Here is a 2984-nt window from a genome sequence, read left to right as displayed (position 1 = left end):
TTAGTATTATAAGATGTCTTACCTTTTTATCAGTTTTATACACATTTTAGCGTGTTTGTTCACTCGTTTTAATTTTGTAAAGTGAACGGAGGGAGTGTCATATAAAACAATTTCATTTACTATTTTCTTTGTAGGGTTGCTTAAAACTCAAACAACATAGGAGTAGTAAAGAAAAAACACAAACAATAGTCAAAATATTGGCTACCCAAACCGTCCTTCACAAAGCTACAGCTCAACCAGTCTTGAATCCCCGATCCAGCAGCGCCGGTTCTAGAAACATCGCCACGTGGCCGACTAGAAAGGATCGGAACCTTCCAGAACCCGCTGGATGCTTCTCGCCCCATCCCCAGCCTACCCCCATCACAAAATCCCCATTTCTAGACCATTCCTTCCTTTCCTGTGCAACCAAACCAAATCTCTCCGTCTCCTCTCGCCAGAGCACCACCAGAACCATCGCCCTCAACCAACTCATCAATGGCGTCGCCGGCGCTGGGGGCGGGGACGCCGCCGTTCCTCACCAAGACGTACGCGATGGTGGACGACCCGGAGACCGACGACACCATCTCCTGGAACGAGTCCGGCACGGCGTTCGTGGTGTGGCGCCGCGCCGAGTTCGAGCGCGACCTCCTCCCCAAGAACTTCAAGCACAGCAACTTCGCCTCCTTCGTCCGCCAGCTCAACACCTACGTGCGTCTCCGCTCCACCCACCCACCTCCGCATCGCTCCCCTCTCTCCGGCTAGTTCGGTAGATCCAGATTACCAAGGGTGCTGCGTTTCTTGTGCAGGGATTCAGGAAGATAGGCCTTGACAGGTGGGAGTTCGCCAACGAGTGCTTCAGGAAAGGGGAGAAGCGCCTGCTCGGCGCGATACAGAGGCGGAAGGGATCTGGCGCCGGGGCGCCGCCGCCCGCGATGATGGCGACGCCGATTGCGACGGCGATTCCGATCTCGCCCACGCCGACGAGCTCCGGCGGGGACGCCGCGGTCTCGTCGTCGCCGCCGCCCGGGCTGGCGCTGGTGGCCACCGGCGCGATGGCCGAGCTGGAGGAGGAGAACGCGCGGCTGCGGCGCGAGAACGCGAGGCTGGCGCGGGAGCTCGCGCGCGCGCGGCGCGTCTGCGACGGCGTGCGGCACCTCGTCTGGCGGTATGACCACGGCGGGGATGAAGTGGGGGAGGAGGACGAGAGGCACGGCGCCGCAGGCGCGAAGCCGATGCTATTCGGCGTCGCGATAGGGAGGAAGAGGTCGCGCGAGGATGGGCACGGGGGAGGGGATGAGGAAAATGGGGCAGAGGAGGACGGCGAAGACGAGGAGGAGGAGCAAGAACACGACGACGACGACGAGAGGCACGCCGCCCGGCGAGAACAAGGGAAGGCTATGAAGACGGAGCGGTCGGATCTGAATGTGCTTTCGCTGTCCGTGCGGGCGGCGGCGGCGGCGAGGCCTGACGGAGGCTCGCGTGATCGTAGCGGAAACCACTAGTAGGATCTAAATCCACCTCGCGTGATCGTAGCGGAAAGCACTAGGATCTAAATGGTGCACCACTCTAGCTCGCATTATGACGTCTTTGTATCTTGACGTGACAAGAATTGCATTGCTGGTAGCACAATGTAGAATCAGCCAAGGCGTGTAGAACAACCGGTAGATTGTTTGGTAGTTAGGGCCTGTTTGGTTTCCATGTAGACCTAGGATTGGGAAAATGAGAAGAGTTGGATGCCATGGTTTATTGTAGAGTTTTTCTTTTGTAAAAAGGCCAAGGTTGTATTTAAGTAGCACAAACCCATAGAATCCTATAGAAACTAGCAAAAGAATTTGTGCGATGCAACGGAAGAAAAAAAAAACTTACATTCTCACTCTTCTAACCCAATAATCATGACTCAAGACCCTAATAGGTATATATTTTTTCTTTAAACACATGACATCCCATCTGTGTTGTCAGTTATCCTACTTCGCACTCTTGCCGATGGTTATAGGTAGTTGGTTTCATCTTCAATCCTGATTTTGCTGAGGCGCTCATTTTTAATTCAGATTGGTATGAAAGAAAAATAATCATAAGTTGTTCATTAAGGTCGTACCATAAATAACATTTTTAAATGATTAACAGATAACTAACACCATGTTTAGATTCTACACATTTTTCTAATCAAAATTCATGTATAACATGTTGAATTTGAAGTTAGGTTTAAAAGATATGGATATTTTAAAAAGCATTTGATATGTATTATGGGTTTATTAACCCAATTATTAGCGGGTTTCCTGCTAAAGTGAAAATCTGACTTAAGACTAGTTTACGGGTTGATTACGAAAAATATCAGGAGGTTTCCTACAAAACCAAAAATCTGACTTAAAGTTGGATTGCGGTTTAATTATCAGAAACATCAAGGAGTTTTCTATAAAATAATACAACAGACCAAGAATATATATTTCCTTTATTATAGGTATATCACTATATAGTGTGTGAATAAGGGCCTCTATGATTCGCAAGATTTTGAAAATGTAGGAATAGGAAAAATATAGGATTGGGGTGGCATGCCAAATTGAATGCTATAGGATTAGCAAGGAGTGTTTGATGCCGCATGAAAAACAAAGGAATTGTAAAAAGAGGTTGGAGTGGATGTTAGATTTCCCATGAAATGTAGTATAGAAGATTCCATAGGAAAAATTCCTATGGGATCCAATCCTATGAATCAAAGGGCCAACATCACTGGCAGACAACTTCAGAGTGTTTGTAGGCAACTTAGAACAATAAAGATAAGCAACGTCACAATATTTGTAGGCAACTAATTTGCAAAGTTAGGAAACTGAGCATCAATGGTAGGCAACTGTGCATCAATGGTAACTGAGCAGCGACGATAGGCAACTAATTACCAATTGCAAGCAACTAGGCATCAATGGTAGGCTAACATTTCATAGTATTTATAGGCAATTTCATTACTACGCTCATGAGAGATATGGCTCTAGTGAACCTATGGCCGGCCATAGGTT

General features: G+C 48.2%; 1 protein-coding gene across 1 annotated transcript; it reads left to right on the top strand.

The window, feature by feature from the left end:
* Window positions 1–264: 264 nt before the first annotated feature.
* On the top strand, window positions 265–1730 carry LOC123041767 (heat stress transcription factor B-2a). The gene is made up of 2 exons (XM_044464329.1): window positions 265–687; window positions 786–1730. Exons 1-2 carry the CDS (start codon window positions 475–477, stop codon window positions 1479–1481), a joined length of 909 nt encoding a protein of 302 aa, XP_044320264.1. The 5' UTR covers window positions 265–474; the 3' UTR covers window positions 1482–1730.
* Window positions 1731–2984: the final 1254 nt, after the last annotated feature.

The sequence above is a fragment of the Triticum aestivum genome, chromosome 2B (genome assembly GCF_018294505.1).
Source record: "Triticum aestivum cultivar Chinese Spring chromosome 2B, IWGSC CS RefSeq v2.1, whole genome shotgun sequence".
NCBI classification, from domain to species: Eukaryota; Viridiplantae; Streptophyta; class Magnoliopsida; order Poales; family Poaceae; genus Triticum; species Triticum aestivum.
This window is presented reverse-complemented; position numbering and strand designations above follow the sequence as displayed.